At 46.8% G+C, this 21109-nt stretch overlaps 2 protein-coding genes across 4 annotated transcripts in view; one reads left to right on the plus strand and one right to left on the minus strand.

The window, feature by feature from the left end:
- Positions 1-1397: 1397 nt before the first annotated feature.
- On the plus strand, positions 1398-5686 carry RSH3 (RELA/SPOT homolog 3). Of its 2 annotated transcripts, none has more exons than XM_078588369.1 (9): positions 1398-1541; positions 1783-1855; positions 1945-2019; positions 2109-3062; positions 3154-3339; positions 3720-4180; positions 4269-4427; positions 4847-5195; positions 5266-5686. In XM_078588369.1, exons 4-9 carry the CDS (start codon positions 2349-2351, stop codon positions 5557-5559), a joined length of 2163 nt encoding a protein of 720 aa, XP_078444495.1. In that variant the 5' UTR covers positions 1398-1541; positions 1783-1855; positions 1945-2019; positions 2109-2348; the 3' UTR covers positions 5560-5686. The 2 variants fall into 2 exon arrangements, with proteins under 2 accessions (XP_078444495.1, XP_078444496.1); XM_078588370.1 differs by having other exon boundaries at positions 1426-1545.
- Positions 5202-21109, minus strand: part of LOC144713700 (protein OPAQUE1-like) — a 70598-nt gene continuing 54690 nt past the window's right edge. The window contains exons 21-38 of one of the 2 annotated variants that reach the window (XM_078588368.1): positions 16604-16723; positions 16236-16334; positions 15472-15693; positions 15224-15363; positions 14902-15007; positions 14742-14786; positions 14588-14662; positions 8455-8625; positions 8188-8343; positions 7912-8079; positions 7161-7295; positions 6982-7052; positions 6797-6896; positions 6658-6714; positions 6506-6562; positions 6338-6418; positions 6138-6220; positions 5202-5794 (exon numbers count right to left, since the gene is read on the minus strand). In XM_078588368.1, the coding sequence (XP_078444494.1) occupies positions 5662-5794; positions 6138-6220; positions 6338-6418; positions 6506-6562; positions 6658-6714; positions 6797-6896; positions 6982-7052; positions 7161-7295; positions 7912-8079; positions 8188-8343; positions 8455-8625; positions 14588-14662; positions 14742-14786; positions 14902-15007; positions 15224-15363; positions 15472-15693; positions 16236-16334; positions 16604-16723 (2019 nt within the window). In that variant the 3' untranslated portion in view covers positions 5202-5661. Of the gene's footprint in view, positions 5795-6137; positions 6221-6337; positions 6419-6482; positions 6563-6657; positions 6715-6796; positions 6897-6981; positions 7053-7160; positions 7296-7911; positions 8080-8187; positions 8344-8454; positions 8626-14587; positions 14663-14741; positions 14787-14901; positions 15008-15223; positions 15364-15471; positions 15694-16235; positions 16335-16603; positions 16724-21109 lie in introns of those variants that run through there. The other variant, XR_013584125.1, reaches the window with a different exon arrangement.

The following is a 21109-nucleotide window of genomic DNA, read 5'->3' on the forward strand; positions in this document are numbered from 1 at the left end:
CCAATTAATGGTTATGATACAAGGTAATTCTTATATCTAACTTTCATTCAATCAAGGACATGTACAATTTTTCCCGTGTCATAGCATCTTGTAACTATCAAGATGAATTAAAAGAGAAAATGGAAGAACTTGCTAAATCAAAAGTTGATATCTAGCCATCATCTTTCTTGTTGGTCAACCACTACTGGAGGCAACTGTTAAATATAAATCTACATTTTGTTGCCACACTTGATATATGGATTGAAAAACGAGAGAAGGAAATCTGGACAATTCTGCCCTCCTTGATTTGATTTAGGAAAACAATATGTCTATTCTTCTTCACGACGTTGGCATGTCTGCCTTTAGCAATGCATCTCCAATTATTATGATTAGCTTGCTTTAGTGGCACAAAATTTTCCACCCCCTTTAATCAGTCTAATCATGGTGTAACGCCTTTATTCGCTGACTTCCCATAGTGTGTCTCCATACAATCACGAAACCATCAAATCCACAACGTCACAAATGGTTCTCACATGCTTCAAACATGTGTTTCCATATAATAAACCCATGTCAATGTTAGTTTGATGTAAGTAGTGTGAAAACACAAAAATCAGGGGGAAGTCATACACTTCTTCAGAACATGAAATTTGACCATTAAACGATATGATAACATGCATAATACAACACTAAATAATCTGCACTAAAAAATACAATTCAGAAGATATCAACTCATGATATTACTAACCACTGGAAAAAAGTCATGGGTTAAATATGGGATTATCTCCAGCCAAGCAAAGACTAGTGGAAGAGTTTTCAGTCGAGGAACAGTTGACAAACGACAGAGCCAACTAAGATTCAATGGGTGACAGCTGGTCGTATTTAGCCTTGTTGACTTCGTAACATGAAGATGAATTGACTTCGTAACTTGATCCCCACAGAAACGGCTTCTAATGTGACACGTTCTCCCCCCATGGAGAAAAAACCCACCAAGAAATGGGTCCCACCCTAAGTCAACGTTTTTGGTTGACCGCCACGTGGAGGACAGACCGCCGCCTTTGAAGATTCAAGAAAAGATCCGCCTCCGACCCACTAAGAACCACTCGCTGGGAAGACGGCGCAGTGGGGTACGTGGCAAGCGGAGAAGAGGCCAACGTGACTGGCCATAGATTCAACCATATCCAGCTTACGCCGCCGTCGACGTGTCAAACCCGTGTAAGGCGCAGCCGGCACGTGGCAAGCCGCCTCCGCACGTGCCGAGTTGCAGTTTCGCTCGTGAGTGACGTGGACCGTCGGATCCCATCATCAACGACAGGACCAGATTTTTCTACAAGGATTCGCCCGCCGTGTCAACCGATCCGACGGCTCAGATCGAAAGTAAGCTCGAGATGAACGGTGGGGATGCGAGGATGGGATAGTCTTTTGCGACGATTCTTTCCTGTCGAGAAAGCAACAGCCGACGGCGGAGAGCAACTCCCGCGAGGAACCGTGCAAGAAACCCGGTCTAGAGAGAGAAAGAGGGCGATTCAGAAGAAGAACAAGGCGACGGAGAAGGAAGAGAAGGAGTAAGTGAGTTTGCTGGTTTCTTGGATTATCGGTTTTTTTCTTGGTTTTTTCTCTCTAAATTGGGGATTGCCAGATTTTGACTGGGTTTCCAGAATTAGGGATCCTTCCGGGTTTCTTCTTCTAGGGGTTTCATCTGTACCGCGTGATCTGTGGACTGTTGATTCGTCCGCTTCCCCTTCCTTGTTTTCTTCTCTCTCTGGGTTTTCAAAAAGGGAAGCTGATTGTCTTGGATACCTGTAGCTTGGATCTCTGATATTGGGAAGGAGGCCTCATCTTGCGATCTCTGGTGGGCACGCCTGAATCTCTGATCTTGGTTAGAGCCCTCGACTCTCCCTCTCTGTTGGGTACGCTTGAATCTCTGATCTTGGGAAGAGCCCTCATCTATCCGTCTCTGGTGGGCAGGCTTGAATCTCTGATCTTGCGAGGTAGCTGTCATCTCGCTATCTTCGGTGGGCTGGCTTGAATTCTCCGGTCTTGGTAAGATCCCTCATCTCTCCATCTCTGGCTGGTCTTATTGAATCGCTCATCTTGGGAAGAGCACTCATCTCTCCATCTCTGGTGGGCAGGCTTGAATTTGTGATCTTGGGAAGAGCCTTCATCAATAGTTCTCTGTTGGGCGGGCTTGAATTTTTGACATAGGGAAGAGCCTTGATCAATCGATCTCTGGTGGGCAGGCTTGAATTTGTGATCTTGGGAAGAGCCTTGATCAATCGATCTCTGGTGGGCAGGCTTGAATTTGTGATCTTGGGAAGAGCCTTGATCAATCGATCTCTGGTGGGCAGGCTTGAATTTGTGATCTTGGGAAGATGTCTGTTCCTGCAATTGCTCTGTATGCAAGCCCACCAGGCGGGGTCTGCTCAGGATCCCACCACGGCGGCGTGATCTCGGCGAATGGGTCGGCCGATTACGAGCCCTTGAACACAAGGGCAGCGCCGGCGGCGGCGATGCCGAAGCCAATTGCCGGTGGGCTGACGTGCTTGTTCTCTGCTGCGCCGGCCCGGCACGGCGCCACCTCGGCCGAGGAGCTTGGGTCTCTCTGGCACGACCGAGGGGAAGAGATGGGTGGATCATATTCATACCCGTCGTTCTCCCCTTACCAGTCTTGCTTCAGGCACCGAGACCAGAGCCCCGTCTCGGTGTTCCAGGCCTCAGTGTCCTGCAGCAGCAGCAGCAGCTCTCTCGCTGCCGGGCATTCGTCTCGGAGCCCCCAATCACTCCGGGGATCTCGCGACTGGTGCACCTCGGATCCACGGGCGGGGCGGGAGCGGCTCTTCCGAAGCTTTGTGAGGAATGCCCTGAGCTCTTGCTTGGAGTACGACACGCCGAGCTTCTCCATGCCTCGCCGCTCTGTGCTCGACATTGATGACTTCTCCTTTGACATTGAGGACGGGCTCCTCGATGATGGCTGCGAGGCGTATGCGAAGGACATCCTTGCCAGGGCGCAGTCCAGGCATAAGATCTTCTACGACGAGTTCGTCGTCAAAGCTTTCTATGAAGCCGAGAAGGCTCACCGTGGGCAGGTGAACATTCCTCCCTTGGTTTCCTTCTCAGGTGAATGCCCATCATTGATCTTGCTGCTGAATTGGCTCTTTCTGGTGGCTATTGTTGCAGATGCGAGCGAGCGGAGACCCGTATCTGGAGCACTGCGTGGAGACGGCTGTTCTCCTGGCGAAAGTTGGCGCGAGCTCGACTGTCGTCGCCGCCGGTCTTCTGCACGACACCCTTGATGATTCCTTCATCAACTACGACTACATTTCCCTGACTTTTGGAGCGAAGATCGCCGACCTCGTTGAAGGGGTATGTCCCTTCGTTCTTCTAATTGGGTCTCTATTGTTTAGCCTTTTCCCCATTTTAGTGGTACGTTTATTTGAGACTCCAATTCATGCATAATTGAAATATTATAGATTCACCTGATTCTAGATTAATTTTGAATGAATGCTTGATGTTATGATACCTCAATTTGTTTGTAGAATATTTTAGAATGAATGCAAATACCGTAGGAATCTAGCAGATCTTAGAATGAATTAAGGTGCTTAATGTGTATGGTTACGAAGCCTGAATCACATGCTGTGAAATCACTCTTTTTCTGAATTCCTTTCAGTAACATTTAAGAAAGAACTAATATTGTAAATTCATGATGTTATGATGCATGACTCACATGTTATCAATCAGTGCAGGTGTCGAAGCTGAGCCATCTGAGCAAGCTTGCCCGAGAGAACAACACCGCGAATAAGATGGCGGAGGCGGACAGGCTGCACACGATGTTCCTGGCCATGACCGACGCGAGAGCAGTGCTCATCAAGCTCGCGGACCGACTGCACAACATGATGACTCTGGATGCCCTACCCATGGCCAAGCAGACGAGGTTTGCAAAGGAGACTTTGGAGATTTTTGTGCCTCTGGCCAATCGGCTGGGAATCTACAGCTGGAAGCAGCAGCTGGAGAATCTCTGCTTCAAGCATCTCAACCCGGATGAGCACAAAGAGCTCTCTTCCAAGATTCTCGAGTCCTTCGACGAGGCCACTATTTCTTCTGCCAAGGAAAGACTCGAACGGGCTCTCAATGATCGGGGCATCTCGTATCATGTCCTCTCCGGCCGCCACAAGAGCTTATACAGCGTTTACTCCAAAATGCTCAAGTATGCCTCTCTCCTCGTATCTCTGTCTTGATCTCTCACATGCATGTTTTTATCGCTCTTTAACTTTATGGTCATCATCTGGTTTCAGAAAGAAGCTGTCGATGAATGAAATACACGACATTAATGGGCTGCGTCTGATCGTCGAGGACGAGAAGGATTGCTACAAAGCGCTGGAAATTGTCCACACCCTGTGGCCCAAGGTCACGGGCAAGCTCAAGGATTACATCACCAAACCTAAATATAACGGGTAATCTATCTCTCCGTCCATCCATCCATCCATCCATCCATCCAATTGCACCTCCCCTGCAAATCATTATAGCCATCTATCTATCTATCTATCTATATATATATATATATATATATGTATGTATATCCATTTAACTATCTATGCATTCACCCAGCATTCTATTTTTCCATCCATACATGAACTAATCTACATATCTTCATCCTCATCCATCTTTATCTTTCTTCCCATGCATCTACGATTCGGTTATGGTTCCAGCCATCTATCAATTTATCTTTGCATCCATCAATCTTCTGAACATCCATTCATCTACATAATCTTCTTATTATCTATCTGGCTATCTATCTCTCCATCCATCCATCTACATATCGTCCTCTTATCAATCTAGCAATCTCATTGACCCATATGGCATTGGAGGGCAGATACCAGTCCCTGCACACAGTGGTGATGAGCCAGGACATGGTGCCGTTGGAAGTGCAGATCAGGACAAAGGAGATGCACACGCAGGCAGAGTTTGGCTTCGCGGCGCACTGGCGGTACAAGGAAGGGGACTCGAAGTACGCTTCGTTCGTGCTCCAGATGGTGGAATGGGCCAGGTGGGTCCTCTCCTGGCAGTGCGAGGCCATGGCCCAGGCCCGGCCCGGCGCTGCCGCCGGTCTGGGCCGGGCTCCCTGCCCCTTCCCTGCTCACTCTGGAGACTGCCCCTTCTCCCACCACCCCCGTGCCGGCCATGATGGTCCTGTCTTCGTCATCGCCCTGGAGAACGACAAGGTAACAAAAGAATAAGAAAATTCTTCTCCGAATATATTTACTCGTGTTATTAACTGTTGGCTTGGTGTAGATGTCAGTGCAGGAGTTGCCGGCAAACTCAACGGTTGGGGACTTGTTAGAGAGAGTGGGGCGGGGCAGCGGAAACAGTGTTCCTGTTAAGGAGGAGCTGAGGCCGAAGCTCAACCGCCAACCAATTGGCGATCCAAAGATGCTGTTGAAGATGGGAGATGTGGTCGAAATCTCGCCGGCCATCTCTGGACGTTCGCTGACAGAGTACAGGGAAGAGATCCAGCGGATGTACGATCGTGGCCTGACCCTCTCTGGTGGTGGCGGTGGCGGCGGTGGTGGCGGTTGGCGTTTCTGACGAATGCTGGGAGCTGAAATTGACTAGAATATATGATCCAATTGATTTATTTGTACATACTGAACATATCTATCAATGTGAATATTTTATCTATTGTATAAGTTAAGGGACATGATGTTGGGTCCCCTGGAGGAGCTGTGCAGAGGGGAATTCACGCAGCGAGGTAGGCAGGTCAACGTCCTCCACGTCCACTGAGGGTATTGCTTTTGATATGTCCTCAGTCGAGAAGGGAATGCTGTTCAGCCCAAAACACAAGTTACCATGTCACTGGAGAGATAAATTAAAGAGAGGTATCCAAAGAGGATTGACAGGGGAGAGGAAGAAAGAGAAACATGATGGGGTTAAACATAGATAGTGAAACTGAGATAAAATGTGTAGAGATAGAAATAAAAAAAGAGACGGAGAGACGGGGGAAAGAGGGAGAGAAATAGGAAATAATTAGTTTGAGTGAGGGAGGGAGATGTATAAAGAAAAATGGAAAACTGTAGATTGTTTGAGGTAAATTAAAAAATTAGATTGAGATATATATATACATAATCCATAAACAAATAGAGATAAAGATAGAGATAGATGGATACCTCATGTCCTCATCCAAGAGGAAGGAGTTGGAGGAAATATCCTGGGACTGATTAGAAACCAAGTCCCTCATCTGAGCCACCACCTGGCAAAGAATACGATCCAAAGGACATCAGCTGAATTATTTAAAGAACTTGAACAATCAATCCCGCAATTAAGAATTTCCAAAAATAGAAAAAAAGGATTTTTAATGTGTTCTTGCCTCGTTTGAGACGCTTTGCGTGCCATACTTGTCATCCCAGTACATTGTGCATATGCGGTATATTTGTCGGATAGTCAGAGCCTACCAGCAGAATTTTAAGATATTAATATAAAAAATTTTTAATGGAATAAATAATGCTACATACATGTCAGGCAAAACGAAGCATACCGGGCAGAGATCTTGTCTGATCTCGTTCAGGGACTTCTTCCGTTTCTGGTGTATCACCTGTTAAGTTTATATGAAGGGAAACGAGTATTTACTGGAAAATCACTTGATTAAAGTTGAAAATAAAAGACCCTAAAATGAAATTAAAAAAGTACCAAGAAACCGACGGCTTGTCGAATGTACTTGAGCGCGTGCCAAGAAGTTCCTGCAAACTGCGGAAACCAAGTTTCACATGTGGCGAGACGTGACCAAGCGTGGGAAAGCAATCAAGTCAAGACAGAACGGCCTGAGTACCTCCTCGGTGACATTACTGATCCACTTCTCCAGCTCAGCTAGACCCGATTTCATATACTCCCCATTGGAGAACGAGCAGCACTCCCGACGTAGCAGCAGACTAAATAAGAGCATAAATAAATCAAATTAAGATCCAAAGGAAAAGGAAATTAAAAAAATAAGAGTATGAAAAGCCAACGTCTCACCTGTTGAAGAGCTGGACGTTGATGAAAGAGAAGACTTGGGTCACAAGTTTCCGGATGAAGAATGAGGGGACCTGTGGAAAATTTTATCGCAGACAATGTTCACTAAATGGATTATAACAGTAACTTAAGAATTAATATATTTTTTTTAAATTGAATTAAGAAACATTGATGATGCAGACATGGTTGAGGCGTAATCGCTCTACGAACTGTTCAAGAAGTTGAACGATGCCCTCCCAATGACTGTAGGGCAGTTGATATAGGCCGTTGGATGATCTCTGCACCCTCCCATTTGATATCTTCGGGCTTTTTGGGGCCTTCATTCAATAGGAATTATTTCGCAGTTATCAATTATTGATGATAAAAACAACAAAAAATAGAAAGACGCAGCATCTTTGAAGTGAAGAACAGGAAAAACTTGCGATAATATCAAGAACAAAAAACTAACCACGCAGCCATCATTCAAAGATTCTGTAAGTGCAACATATTGGTGGTAATTCCATGACATATGAGGCATATTTGAAATTAAAAAAAAGAAGAAAAAAGCTTATGATATATTATCACACAGCATAGATCTTATCCCAGTAATCAAACAATTGAAGAGAACAAAAAACAAAAAAAGAAAAAAACGCAATATCTTTGAAGCCTGTGATGATAAGAAGAAAAAAAACATGAAAAGATCAAATAACTTTTTTGATGATTAACCTGGCAAAACAAATCACTCATTTATCATTCAAGGACTTTGAAATGTCGCATATTATCAGTAATTCATTGCTACGTACGGCATCTTTGAAGTAAAAAGAAAAAAATAAAAGCTTGATCATTCGAAATGAATTATATCATCTGCCATCAAACAATTGACGATAACAAAAATCGATATAGTAAAAGATGAGCCATCTTTAAAAACAGTGATCTACTCATCGCACAACTTACCTGAATACAAGCGGCTAGGAGTGAGGTAATCTCACTTTTCACACTGTCACGAATCAACCCGAATATTTTCTCCAAGCAACCGGTCAACTGCTGCTTAAATAGGACAGCAGGGTAGCGAGCGTCCAAAAGAGGACTCTCTTCATAATTCTTGAGTCGGTATTTCGGGTCCTGGGAACCTCAGAAAACATAAGAAATAACACAAAAAGGAAGCTTACATGGAAAATAGAAAACCGCAAGATAATAAGGAAAGTCGACAGAACTAAACACTACAACCACCTGCAAAACTCTTCCTTTGCCCAGGCCAGGCGAGCTTGAGACTGCTCGTGCCGGAGAAGTAAAGAATGCATCGAAACGAATGTTGCTCTGTAAGAGGCAGAGAAGCGACGATGTATTGGATAGCCAGTATGCCATCAAATTATGTTCTTCCGTATCCTGAAACCAAACACCACTTATATTATGTTCTTCTATGAAGCACCACCAGATTATTAATAAGTTAATGCTCAACAAATTATCGATTTTAGGTGAGACTTTTTTTCCAGGCACCTTGATAACGCCATTGATCCCTTCAATAATGCCGTCAAAAATTGGTGTCACCTCTGCCTCAAATGCATGAATCTGAAGAAGAAATTTGTATATGACGCAGGCAGCGACAGGTTTGCCACCCTTGAACCCCATGTCCTCTTTGATACATGTCAACAGAAACTCGAGATGACCCTGAGAACGGGATATTGTGAAGAGAGGAAGAAGAGTATAGTAGATGAGAAAATATTGTGAAGAGAGGTAAACAGATGCGGGGTGACAGATGGATGGATACATAAATTACAATCAATGAAAAACCGCTTTGTTTGTCTACCCTTTAATAGGTGGACAAACCCCAAGCACAATTATATATAAATCTAGAAACAGATTAGAAATACAAACCCCATCATTAGTTCCCACAGACGTAGAGAGATGAAAGCCGATTTGGACAGCGAAAGACAAATTGAACTCAAGAACCACTTGGTTTGTGTCAAGAGAGGAAGGAAGAAGATAATGACATAACTCAATAGAGTACATGGCTGGGTATACATATACCCTAGGAGGGAGAGAATGATAAGAGGGCTAATGGGCTTATAGAATAGGGCCCATTAGCCCATATGGCTGACTATCTCACTAACACCCCCCCTCAAGCGAAGTATGGATGTCATCCATGCCGAGCTTGGACACTGCACGTTGCAGGAGAGGTCGAGATAGTCCTTTGGTAAGGACATCAGCAGCTTGATCAGCGGATGGAACAAATTCCAAGTCAAAGATGCCCTCGTCCACGCGCTCCTTGAAGAAGTAGCGGTGGAGTTCCATATGCTTGATCCGTCCCTGTTGGCCAGGGTTCTTTGCCAAGGCGATTGCCGACTTGTTGTCGCGGTAGAAGTGGATCGGGCCGGAATACTCCACACGAAGGTCATGGAGAATTCCGTATATCCACTGGCCTTCAGAGGCCCCATCGGCGAGTGCCCGGTATTCGGCTTCAGCACTGGAATGGGACACTTTGTCCTGCTTGCTGCTCTTCCAACTGACAAGACTGCCGAAGACAAAAGTGCAGTACCCCGTGGTGGAACGACAGTCCACAACTGAGCCGGCAAAGTCCGCATCAGTGTACACCTTCACGGTCTGCTCCATACTCCGAGGAAAGAACAAGCCCTTCCCGGGGCAGCCCTTTAGGTAAGCAAGTACCCGGTTGGCCGCCTGACGATGGATCTCCTGCGGAGAGTGCATGAACTGACTGAGGAGGTTGACGGCGAAACTGATGTCGGGGCGGGTGTGGGTCAAGTACAGGAGTTTCCCCACCACCTGCTGGTACTGATATGCGTTCACCGGTGCTGAGTCCTCCCCCTTACCCAACTTGACGTTAGGGTCGATGGGAGTAGTAACCGTTGCACACTCAGTCATTCCAGTCAAGGCCAGTAGGTCAACTGCATACTTCTGCTGTGACACAAAGATCTCCCGGGGGGAGTAGGCCACCTCAAGGCCGAGGAAGTAGCGAAGAGGCCCGAGGGCCTTGATTTTGAACTCCTTGGCCAACGCAGAGCTGAGGCGGCCGGCCTCTGCAGAATCGGACCCCGTGATGAGGATGTTGTCGACGTACATGGCCAAGATGGAGACACCCGCGGAACTGTGACGGAAGAATAGGGAGTCATCCCCATTGCTCTGAGTGTAGCCCTCGGTCTTCATGACCAAAGAGAACCGACCGAACCACATCCGCGGTGACTGTTTCAGTCCATAGAGAGACTTCCGCAGCCGGCAAACGATGCTCGGGGGGCCAAGGGTATACCCGGGAGGTGGCTGCATGTACACCTCCTCCGTCAAGTCCCCGTGGAGAAAAGCATTCTTCACATCGAACTGTCGTATCGGCCAGTCGGAATGAGCCACAAGCGCCAAGAGGAGACGGACTGTTTCCATCTTCGCCACAGGAGAGAAGGTCTCGAAGTAGTCCACGCCATACGACTGAGTAAACCCCGAGCCACAAGTCGAGACTTGAGGCGCTCGAGAGTACCATCAGCATGATGCTTCTTGGCATGAATCCACTTGCAATCCACCGCCCTCTTGCCAGGAGGAAGTGGGACGACTTCCCAAGTGTGGTTCTTGAGCAAGGACTGCATCTCCTCATCCATCGCCGCTTTCCAATGAGGAGAAGCAAGAGCATCGGATAGGCGACGAGGGAGGGGATGCGACTCGATGTGAGAAAGAAAGGACCGGTAGGAAGGGCTTAGCCAATCAAAAGAGAGATAGTGAGATAAGGGATAGAGAGGTGTGCGAGTGCACTAACGAACCCCTTTCCGAAGGGCGATAGGCCATCCCAACTGAGCATCATCATCAGTAGACGAGGGTGACGCATCGTCCGACGGAGGAGCGGAAGCAAAGGAGGGAGAAGAAGATAGCTCCCCGGGGGTAGGGGGAGGCTCCCCGGGGGAAGATGGTGCACTAGGAGAAGGATACGGTGCACCAAGAGTAGGAGGTAGCTCCCCGAGGTGAGAGATGGACTTCCCGGGGTTAGGAGGTGCACTAGGGGGAGGATACGGTGCACCGGGAGGTGAGACGGTAGGAGGCAAGGGAGAGAAGGTGGCTGGGAACGGCGACGGTGGAGGAATGGGTCCCACAAACGGAAAGGGTTCCAAGGAAGGAGTCGAAGACGCCTCAACCAGCGGAAGGCGTGGCGAGGTAGAATCACCGAAGTAAGACTCATGCTCGGCAAAGGTGACGTTTGCCGAGATGAAAAATCTCCGAGACGGAGGGTGGTAGCAACGGTAACCTTTCTGGAGAGAAGCGTACCCGACGAAGACGCACCGGAGAGCTCGAGCATCGAGCTTCGTGCAAGTGGGAGCCGTATCGTGGACGTACGCCGTGCACCCGAAGATGCGAGGGAGGAGTCCAGTCCGCAGTGAGAGATGGGGGAACACCGTGGAGAGACGATCCAGTGGGCTGACAAACCCGAGGGGCTGGGAGGGGAGACGGTTTACGAGATGGGTACTTGTTAAGACCGCCTCACCCCAATACGCCCACGGAACAGAATAGTTCAGCAGAAGGGTACGGGCGGTCGACGTGACATACCCGATCCGACGTTCTGCCATACCGTTTTGTTCCGGGGTGGCCACACAAGAGGACTCGTGGAGAATCCCATGGTCAGCAAAGTACGTGGCCAGCTCGGTGTTGACGAAGTCCCGGGCGTTATCGGAGCGAAAGTGCTGAATACCTCGGCCAAACTGAGTACGAACCATGGTGCAGAAGTGACGGACCGTCGGAGCAACCTCAGATTTGGCGGTCAACAAGTAGACCCATGTGTAGCGGGTGGCCTCGTCAACAAAGATCTGAAAGTATCGGTGGCCCTTTAGGCTAGCCTGCGGGGCGGGTCCCCAAACATCACTATGGATGCGAAATAATGGAGTGGAGGAGTGCGAGGTGGACGGAGAGAAAGATGAACGACGGTGCTTCGCCAGTAGACAGGCATCACACACGATAGTCTGAAGGTCCAATCCAGTACACATCGAAGGAAAGAGACGCTGTAAAATTGAAAATGGTGGATGACCCAACCGTTGGTGAGCCAACTGGAGACGTCCCATACGCTGCACATCCGCCGGTCGGAGTTGGCGGTGAAGCAGGAAGCACCGAGAGCGCCCCCCATCGTCCAACAACAGCAACCCGTTCTCCCGCCTAATCGGTGTAGTCCGACCCACCTTGTCAGATAGAAATATCCCGTCAGGCTGGAGGTGAAAAGAACAGGACAAACTGTCAACCAAACGCTGAGGAGACATAAGTATAGCTCACAGGGCGGGGACATGAAGAACATTGCTGACCACTCCGAGGCCGTCTACAAACACTGCCCCAATTCCAGCAACACGCAACCGTCCACCACCGGCTGTAAGAACTGTACGGTCCCCACTATGCCTTTCGTAGGATACAAACCGGTCATTGAACGGGGTCATGTGTTCGGTTGCCCCCGAATCAAGAACGCAGCTCGTATCCGATACGAGAGGCGAGTAAGAAGCCGTACCACAATACCACTGTTCAGACTGAGGGAGAGAGAACGCACCAAATCCACCAAAATGTGCCGTCGACTGAGTCGGAGTCTGCATAGTAGCCACTTGGTCACGGAGACGGGCCAAGTCGGCTTGGAGCTGCTCAATAGTCGCCGGGCTGGTAGAAGAGGTAGAGGAGGAGGCAACCATAGCTTTCCCTTCGGTAGCATCCTTTTTCCGGTTGTCGTACTGACGCTTCTTGCACCACTTGCGGAGATGTCCAGGCTTGCTGCAGTAGGAGCAAATCAGCCCGGAGGGGGCCGCCTCCGCGGGGGGAGCAGGAGCGGGCGAGGGAGGCCGGGCGAGGAGGGCAGTCGAGTCACGAGCTGCCTCCGAGGAGAGAGTGCCAATGACATGAAAATGACTCTCCTCTTCCTGGAGTTCCTTCACCAAGTCATCAATGGAAGGAAGGCCTTCCTTGCGATGGAGGGCACGGCGCCGAGTGTCGTCATACTCCTTGTTTAGGCCATAAAGAAACCCCAAGAGGCGTAGGCGAAGAGTGTTCTGGAATGACTTGCACGTCGGATCATCCGTCGGCAAGTAGTAGTCCACCTCGTCCCACAGCTTCTTGTGTTCCAGCGCATAGTCCGAGATGGACAGTGCGCCTTGGCGAAAGTTGCTGGCTTTAGCAACGAGCATAAAGAGGCGCCAGTTGTCCCCTTCGCAGCCGCAGAATTTGTTGGCCTGGTCCCAAAAACCCTTCACGATGGCGCAGCGAGGGAACTTTTCACGGAACGAGGGTGCCAGGGAGGTCGTGTAGAGCCATCCAAGGACGAAGTGTTCCTCGGCTTCCCACGCCGCATAGTGTGGATGGGTCGATGGAAGCGGGGCTTGTGTGCAATGCTTGAACAGTTGGCGAGCCTTGAGAGTAGTCTCGACAAAGTGACGCCACTGTAACAAATTCGGGCCCTGGAGACACGTCGTGTCGGGAACCGCCGGCAGAGAATGAGTAACCTTGTGTGACAAGGGTTCTCGTTGAAAGTCTGCATCGGTGAAGCCATCATCTGGGACGGCCGGTTGACGCGTCTGGCCCATGGAGTAAAGTTCCTCCGACATCAGAGCCGTGGTTTCTACGGAGACGGCTGTTGTGACTGAGGTTGCGGCCCTTGCTGCGGCTGCGGCTGCAAGCTGCGGCTGCGGCGGCGGCTGCGGTTGCTGGCAGTAGCTGCGGCTGCTGCTTCGGCGGCGGCTGCGGCTGTTGGCTGTGGCTGCTGCTTCAGCGGCGGCTGCGGCTGCGACGGCTGCTTCGGCGGCTGCTGCGGCTTCTGCTGCTGCTTCGGCGGTGGCTGAGGCAGCTGGCTGCGCTGCGGCGCCGACTGGCGCGCTGCGGCGCGGCTGTGGCTGGCGCTGTGGCTGCGCTGCGGCTCTGCGCGCGCTGCAGCTGGCGAGCGGCTGCAGCTGTGCGCGGCTGCGGCTGTGCGCGGTTGCGGCTGCGGCTGTGCGTGGCTGTGGCTGGCGCGCGGCTGCGGCTGCGGCTGTGCGTGGCTGCAGCTGGCGAGCGGCTGCGACTGCGGCTGTGCGCGGCTGCGGCTGGCACTCGGCTGCGGTTCCGGCTAGGGCTGCGGCTGGTGCTCGGCTGCGGCTGCGGCTAGGGTTTTGGCTTCGGCTGGTTCTCCGGAAGCTCCGCGGGCTGGCTACAGCTCGTGCTGTGGCTGATCCGTCGGTCACGCTCCGGGTTCGCTAGACAGCGAGAGGGTGATGTCAAACCCTAGATGGAAGAGCTCTGGAGCTCTGATACCATGTCAAGAGAGGAAGGAAGAAGATAATGACATAACTCAATAGAGTACATGGCTGGGTATACATATACCCTAGGAGGGAGAGAATGATAAGAGGGCTAATGGGCTTATAGAATAGGGCCCATTAGCCCATAAGGCTGACTATCTCACTAACAGATTATATATAAATCTAGAAACAGATTAGAAATACAAACCCCCTCATTAGTTCCCACAGACGTAGAGAGATGAAAGCCGATTTGGACAGCGAAAGACAAATTGAACTCAAGAACCACTTAGTTTGTGTGCACCTTTTTTTGCAAAAACGCTAGCACAAACTAAAAATAAATCCATAAATATTGTAGAGGTAGAACGCTCCACGTTTTCAACAGAAAGTAAGAAGAAGAGGATTACCTCGTATTGGTCAATGGTCCTCACTACGCGCCCTCTTTGATATGGGCTACGGAGTCTGCCCAAAACAGGGGTATTCTAAGACATTTATAAGACAGATTTATAAGACAGAGAAGATAAATGAAGCATCAAAGAAAATTAGATAATAAAAACTTACAAACGTAGCCTGCAGTTCTGGACTGGGAGGCAAGTGATGGTGCTTCTGGCATAATAAAGGGCATTAAAGTCTCTTAATGAAATGGATAAATAAAGAGATAACCTTTGATAAATGTTAAAAATGGGATAAAAGGATAATAATATGCTTCTTTCTATTTCACCTTTAGAGTTGATCGAGACAGGTTTTGGCTGACAGGTGTCATATCCAGCGATTTTTGTCTCAGGGCACTGTTTTCTTCCATCATGCTCGAGATTTTTTCTGACATGCTGATTTCAGAAAGAATGCAACGGGCGATATTATGGAAGATTTAAGATAGAAAAATATGAGACATAAGAAGTAAATTAAAGCAACAGTCAAAAGAAGGAATTTGACAACGAAGTATAAACTTCATAAGCCAAAGTCTATTTATGAGTTCGAGATCCCAAATCTTAGAACTTCATATCTAAGTAAAAACCAGGGAAAACTTTTATTCCAAGAAAAACCTTTGCAAGCCCTGACGAAGTTTGAGGTTCTCCGATTCAATTTGTGCCAACTTTTCCAAGTTCTCAGCGTTGCTTTTCTTTGCCTTCAGAAACTCCTGTTCCACGTCCAGCATTTTCTTCGAAAGGGAATTGACAGTATTCTATAGGAGAAAATACCATCAGAATCATATTACCTTGACCTTTAAAGGGTAAATGAGAAACAAATATTAGAAAATAAATGTAATAAACTAGATTAATAACACACCCACCTTGAGATGCATGTTCTCCTTGTTTATTTCTTCCATTTCAAAAAGCCTTTTTTCTAGATGTGCCTTATCTTTGTAATATACTTCTAACTCCCTAGAAAGAGATACATTTTTTTCTTGCTCAACCTCTGCCGCCAACTTTGCAGCTCTCAATTCAGAATGCGATGATTCCAATAACTGCTGAAGTTTTGAAATCTCAGCTCGCTTAGATGCATCTCCACCAATCTGCAGACCCAATTTTCAATGTAACTGATTCAAAATATCCCTGAAATATAGACATTTTTTGCGAAGTACTGTAGTTTAAGATCTTTAGAGGAAAATGGTCCTTTTTCTTAACAAAAGGAAAATGGTCCTTTAAGACGATCCAGCAGTCTCATTTTTAATTCATCAATGGCCTCCTCATAACACAAAATTATAGGATTTCGGAGAAGTTGGGCTTTAAATCAGAGTAGCAACAGTAGTCAACTTATACCAAAATATTATCTTTTCAAAAAAACAAGTCAGATTTGAGGCCTTCAATTCCTCAGCTAACCAATGTTAAACTAATAAAGATAAAAGACTAAAACGCTATTAGAAAAATGAGATTGAAGGAAAACGGTCCTTTCAATAAAAGCATATTCAAGCATCTGTGATCTACGAATCTATCCAGATCTCAACGAATTAATTGGATTTTGGGCGGACGGGTTTGACCTCCATGATTAAGGTTGAACTCGTGAGAGGAAAATGGGAAGGATAAAATCGTGAAAGAATGAGGATTGGCATCTCACCCTCCGTCTCTTTTCCAGTTCTAAGAGCAAAGAGATGTCCTCCAGCTTCTTCTCCAGTTTGTTCTTCGCCTCCTGTAGTGCGCCAGTTTCTCGTGCAGCCTAGAAAGATCATATATTTATTTCTCCATGATATGATACACGCAATGTTGGAACTTTTACAAATAGAAAATTCCAAGAACATAGCAGATGTTACGAAAATATTTATAAAACACCAAGTAAAACTTGTATAATTTGGGTCTACATATAAGGGACAAATTTTACTTTTCTATCATAATATGATACGCGAATAGGACAGGAGATAGAAATCCACCGGCACAAGGAAACAACCAGCACAATATTCACTTTAGTTATTCAGTAGAAATAAATACCCTTTTCAGCCTTTGAAGCTCTCTCTTTGCCACTTTCCGTCTCCATGCACACTGAATAGCGACCAAAGCGAGCAAATACTGCCGATATTTTGAGGTTAATTTCTGCATTCTCCATTGAGCCTAAGTTGAACAGCGCATATTAGCTTGTTGCCGTAGAGATAAATAAATATCACAGCCCCATTGAGGGCAATATCAACAAGTGAACAATAACTCACATAAATTCAAATCCCAGACAAAAATGAAATTGCAACGGTATTGTTTAGAGTGAAAAGTGTGATTCACCTTATGAACAACTTGTTTATTCAATAAGACAGACGACTTGGATACAAATCATGGTGATTAAGTTTTCCTCTAAATAATGATTTGTAAATTAAGGAGTAACCTTTTTAATAAACAAAAACCTTTAAGGGAAAAGGTCCAAACAATATGGATAAAAGGGTATTAATAAACCCTAAATGCTGGGATGCAGGGAACACTTGCATCCACACTCACTTTCACTCTTTTCTCCTCTCTTTCATCTCTTTCTCTCCAGCAATCCTGATATTTTCCAGTCTGTGATTGCATCAGAATGTTTTTTTTATATAAAAAGGGTGAACACCCGATGAATCGGTGAACCCCCCATCAGGACCTTACTGTCCCTTCACCATCTATCCGATCAATTTCGAATCCTTCCCTCTCAGCCAATCGCCTGCTGGAGCCATGTCACTTTTAAACTCTCCACTTTGTATGTGGCTCCATCTGTAGAAGCCATACTTCCCTTGAACAGCACCTCGTTTCAATGCAACCAATTGGCCCACAATACTGCCAATGCTTGTCCACATTCATTTCCTCTGCCTCTGCAATTCTGGACTGAGTCCCAGAAGATCTCTTCAGATGTCACATCCAACGTTGACAATATCTGGCTCGCCTAAATCGTGCCAGCAAATGGGCACTCAAAAAAAAGATGATTGCAGTCTTCTCCACCATAAGAGCATAGCAGACATTCTGACGATGTGTCCAGATATAGCCTTTTGCGAAAAACTCTAGCCATTAGTCCGCGAGCTAGCAACCAGCCAAAGATCCTCACTTTCAGTAGAACGCTTGGTCCCATATGAATCTGCATGTTTGGATTAGCAACCTATCTTCCTCTCGGCCTTCCTGGAACCTTGTGTAGGCCATCTGGACTGAGAAGGGGCCATTTGTCTATACCCAACCATCTTGCTCTCTGTCAGCTGGTCTAAATTGGATTAGGGATTGTTGCATATCCATGAGTTCAGACACCCGCTGGTCGGATAAGGCACCCTGTATGATCGATGTCCACACTCCATCCCAACAGTCCTGAACATGGGCATTTTGATTCTGGGCGAGCACATACAAACGAGGGAAAGTCTCACTCAGGATGCCTCGTGCCAACCATGCATCTCTTCAATATTGAAACATTGCTCCGTCGTCTAACTTGGCAGAATTTTTATCTTTGTACTCGTGGTAAGGATCTGTCTAAGTCCTTGCCAGAATGGCAAGGTCGCATGATACAGATCTGACTTTCTTTCCTAATTCAATCCCCAGCCACAGATTTCTCACAATAATTTGATGACAAGATCATCCTGTGGATTCATAATTCCCTCCACCCATTTGGATAGTAATGCAATATTCATACTCTGCATGTGCAGGACCCCCAGACCTCCCAATTTGGTGGGACGACATACTTTTTCCCAAGCCACCATCGTAAGTCCCTCACTTTGTTTCGGCCCAGAACCTCTCCATAGAAAGCATCTCATCATGCCTTCTAATCTCTTCCTGACTCCTGCTCGCATGTTGAATACTGAGAGGTAAAATATCGGAATGGATGAGAGCACTGATCGCAAAAACACCAATCGACCCCCTCTTGATAACACCTTAGCTTGCCCCCCCCTATAGTCATCTTTCCACCTTCTCAATGACTGGTTGCCAATCTGCTCTTGTCATCCTCCCCTTTGTTAGGGGTAGGCCCAAATACCTCAGTGGGAGATTCCCAATCGGTGTTCTCAGTATCTCTGTGCACTGTGTCTCCTCTTCTGGAGATAGGCCATTGCACAAAAATATTGATTTCTTCTGGTTAATTTGTAGTCCCGAAAAATCTGCGAATAGATCAATTATGATAGGTAGATTTTTTGCTTCCTGCCGGACCTTCTATGAAGAAGGTGGTGTCATCAGCATATTGGAGCAGTGGAATCCTATTTTGGTGGTTAGACAGTTGATAGCCTCGCAAAAATCTCTGTGAGCATGCTTGATTGATACAGATTGCGAGTGCATCCACTGCCAGCACTAACAATAATGGTGCCAGTGGGAATCCTTGTCGCACCCTTCTTTGTAGCTGAATTTGACCTCATGGTTGTCCATTTAACAGCACCGTGCAGGATTACGTTATGATGCGTCTCTTCACCCAGCTGATCCATTCCTTAGGGAACCCTCTTCTTTTCATAGAGGCCCACAGAAAATCCCAGTCTAATGAATTGTAAGCCTTGGCAAAATCAACCTTCCACATGAACCCTTTAGTACCCTTCTTCTTCCATGTTGTACGTATTTCTCCCGCAATAACTGCGGTGTCAACCAAGAGTCTACCTGGAATGAAAGCTGACTGAGCGGGTCCAACAAGCTCTCCTATCCTGGCCCTCAACCTATTTGCCAGCACCTTTGCAATAATGAGACAGATAGAGTTTGACAATAATATGGGTCTAAAATCTTCAACTCTATTCGCATCTTGACATTTCGGCAAGAGGAACACATATGATCTATTGATCTTTTCCATATTCCCTCCTCGTCTAATTCTTCAAGCGTGGTCATCACATCTGGTCCAACCAAATTCCAACACTCGCTGTAAAAGAATACTGTGGATTGCATCAGAATGTTAACCAGAATATGCTTGAACTAGTTGACAGATGACATGAAAGCTAAAAGTCTGATACTCTCGTAATATCAATAATAGAAATGGATGTAAATAATATTTCATTCAATAATAGTCTGATACTCTCGTACTCCGACTTTGCTTGTACTTGTGCCTCCTGTGGTACTTTCTAGAATAGAACTTATCAAAGTCCCTCCGAAAAAAAATGAATGAAATACCACATTTGAAACGCAAAGGCCGAACCTTTTCTTTACGTCACACACATCATCAAATTCTTGAAACTCACTGAATTACGCTTCCATTTTTTTACCAGAAAAATTATGATTGCAGTTATGGTAATCAATGAAGTTAGCTAGTTCAGGAGTGCACGAGATAATTCCGCCTACCTTATTCTTAACACACAACAGAGTAATCACCAATACAAACTACAACAGAACTACAGTTCGAATGCGAGAAATATCGTGTCATCAGCAAATCATGGGGTTAAGTTAAACCCCAAGTAGCTTGGACAATAGAAACTATGATCTACGTCATCACATAACTAAGCTCCCCCTATTGAAAAGAACCATCCCATGTTTTGTTCGCCACAACTAGCGGCAGGACTATATTTTTTTTATTGCAAAGAAAGATCACCTGAGGTCGGTAATCAACCAGAAAAATCTGCAAGACTTCAGAAGAACAAAAGAAATAAAAAGTCTAAAGAAAATAGACTTAACAAGGTTAGATAGTATAATGTTGAAGAAGTTATCGGTCCACTTTTTTTTAAAGTGGGAGGGGCAGTCACCTGACAAGGGGATGACCACCCCATAACAAATGGGTAGGCTCATCCGGACCTGCCTAAAATAGTATCACGTTCTTGGTCCACTTTATTTAAGAAATCTCATACCTTCTGGTATCACAACAGAAAATGATAAATACCATCAAAATTAATAACAATTATTGAGATGGTGCGCTGAAAGGAAGCCATATTCTTTGGACTTTTTAAATACAACATATTAGTCGTGAATGAATGGTTTTTTTTTTGAACAATAAAGAAGATCACCCAGCTTGGTGAACCTCCGTACACGTGGACAGGGGGGATATCTAGGCCAATACAATGGCCCATCGTGCCTTCCATACCCTCCACCTCAACCAGGACCAAACCAACAAAACACAAGTCTCTCAACTTCATTTATAGCCCTGTCCACCGACATTGCCTTCCCCTTGAATAAGACCTCGTTGCGGTGGGACCATATTGCCCATAGCACCGCAAATCTCAGCCCCCGCTCCTCATACCCACGTTGACGCCGCGGCAGTGTGGCACATAAGACCGAACTCGACGAAATCTCTGCTAGCCCCTGGCTAGCCCATATTGCACGGGCAATTCGACATTGGAAAAAAAGATGCTCGCACTCCTCTTCCTCCTCCGTACACAGAAGGCACAGTGATGATTCTGCCGGGAAAAACCTTTGACGTCTCACGCGGGTCATTGTCCACTTTCTGGCGAACATCCAAGCAAACACCCTAACGTTCAGAGGTATCTTTTGCCTCCAAATTGATCGACATGCCCCAAAGATGATTGGGTCCTCATTGTGGTGCGTTCTCAACCTCTGGTATACTCCTTGACTGGAGAACGGGCCAAATGCCCATATCCACCCATCTGT

Source organism: Wolffia australiana, chromosome 16 (genome assembly GCF_029677425.1).
Source record: "Wolffia australiana isolate 7733 chromosome 16, ASM2967742v1".
NCBI classification, from domain to species: domain Eukaryota; kingdom Viridiplantae; phylum Streptophyta; class Magnoliopsida; order Alismatales; family Araceae; genus Wolffia; species Wolffia australiana.

Excerpts from the sequence above, each read along its gene's own strand:
- RSH3 (XM_078588369.1), top strand. The coding sequence starts at position 2,349 with ATGTCTGTTCCTGCAATTGCTCTGTATGCAAGCCCACCAGGCGGGGTC. Across the intron at positions 3,340-3,719 it reads TCGCCGACCTCGTTGAAGGG|GTGTCGAAGCTGAGCCATCT; the intron begins GTATGTCCCTTC and ends CAATCAGTGCAG. Across the intron at positions 5,196-5,265 it reads TCGCCCTGGAGAACGACAAG|ATGTCAGTGCAGGAGTTGCC; the intron begins GTAACAAAAGAA and ends GGCTTGGTGTAG.